The following is a 1,749-nucleotide window of genomic DNA, read 5'->3' as shown; positions in this document are numbered from 1 at the left end:
CCAGCAGGGTCAATCATGGAGGAGCTTCTAGACTAAGACAGACTAGGAAGAAAGGCCTGGAGATATACTTCCAAACATGAGCCAATGAAAACCTTGTGGATTACAACATAACATTGTCCAACTCGCTTGCTTTGGACACGTCATCAGGAGGGATCAATCACTAGAGGAAGACATCATGCTTGGTGAAGGAGAGGGCCAGGCACGGGAGACCCTCGGTGCGCTGGACTGACACAGCAGTCAGTGATGGACTGGAACACGCTGGCGATCACGCGGATGACCCAGGACCAAGCAAAATGTCATTCTGTTGTACGTAAGGTCGCCATAGCTAGCTAATTTTTTACTGCTATAAATATTAAGCATATACTGTGCCAAGCTGTGGTTTTCTGTGAATCCGCTCATATCATGTTCATCAGATTCCCGTGAGTGTGGAAATTGTATTACCCCCTTTTTACAGAAGAAGAAACTGAGGCTCAGAAAGGTTAGGTAATTTGCTCAAGTTCACTCAGTTGATGGGGGGTGAGTGGGCTGGAGTTAGAATTCAGATCCGGTCTGCTTGGCTCCAAGGCCCGTGCTCTAAGCCACGGTTTGCCCTCCTTCCTTCCGGAAACGCCCCCCATGGCCAGAGGCAGATGGACGAGAAGTTAGTCCCCGGGTAAGCGCACAGAAGCTGAGGCAGGGCTTCCCTGTGAGAGGAGACGCACCCTGAAACAGTTGAGGACAATCACTTGCTCCTCTCAGAAGCCCAGTCAGAGGCATTACCTGTATTTCCGAATAAGCTTGCAGAAGCATTTTAGCCACCTCTGGCTTCAGTTCCCCTTTGAAAAGGGCACTTTTTATCTGGGTGAAAAAGATCCTGTGCAGCTCGTTTCTCTGGAAGACGGCCAGCTGCCTGTGTGCCTTGGCAAAGTCTTCCTCTTGCTGCAGGGCCAGAGCTCTGCGCAGGTGCTCCTGCTCCAGGCCGTGCAGGGTCCGCAGGAGGCTGCTGCACTCAGCTGCCGACTGCAGAGAGAAGAGCAGCCGCGTGAGAGACTGACATGCTGAACATGCACACGCACACATGTGTGCATGCATAGGCGCACACACAGTGCAGCAAACACATGGGCACATGCCCACATGTGTACACATGCACACATGTGCACAGATGCAATGCACATAACAGGCACATGCACACACTCAGGAACACATGTGTGTACATGCACGTGCACACACATATACTGAACACAGTGCACACATATGAACACAGGAGACACAATTCACACATGGCACACTTGCATGCACATGTAAGCACACATGCACACACACATACACACAAGACACACAATCCACACATGGCACACTCACGCTCATGTAAGCACACGTGCACACACAATGCACAGTACACACGTGCACATACATGCACACAGGACACACAACCCACACACAGCACACTCACACACGTGCATACACATGCACATAGACACAACCCACACACATGTACACCAGCACACACACACATCCTCACCTGCACACACATACTCGCACACGCACACACAATGTCACAAGCTGACAACCGTGAGGCTCCTCCGTCCTGCACAATGCTGTTGGAATCTGCCCTCCCCTGCTAGCTTAATGCTTTCCAGAACAATCTCAAAGGCAGAAAATTCACAGGGGTGAAAATTTGCAAATCAAACTGGCTGGAAACAGCCTGCCCAAATGGAAAACTCTTACACATGAATGTATCGTGCTGTTAGGCTTACAAGATGATTTCCA

The 1,749-nt window shown here is 50.4% G+C and overlaps 1 protein-coding gene across 1 annotated transcript in view; it reads right to left on the bottom strand.

Moving 5' to 3' along the window:
• Window positions 1-1,749, bottom strand: part of EVC2 (EvC ciliary complex subunit 2) — a 195,952-nt gene that overhangs the window by 88,913 nt on the left and 105,290 nt on the right. The window contains exon 10 of the mRNA XM_023737957.1: window positions 760-999. Within this exon, the coding sequence (XP_023593725.1) occupies window positions 760-999 (240 nt within the window). The remainder of the gene's footprint in view (window positions 1-759; window positions 1,000-1,749) is intronic.

This window comes from Trichechus manatus, unplaced genomic scaffold, assembly GCF_000243295.1.
Source record: "Trichechus manatus latirostris isolate Lorelei unplaced genomic scaffold, TriManLat1.0 scaffold00111, whole genome shotgun sequence".
Taxonomy (NCBI): domain Eukaryota; kingdom Metazoa; phylum Chordata; class Mammalia; order Sirenia; family Trichechidae; genus Trichechus; species Trichechus manatus.
Note: the sequence above shows the minus strand (reverse complement) of the source record. Positions and strands in the feature narration are given on the sequence as shown.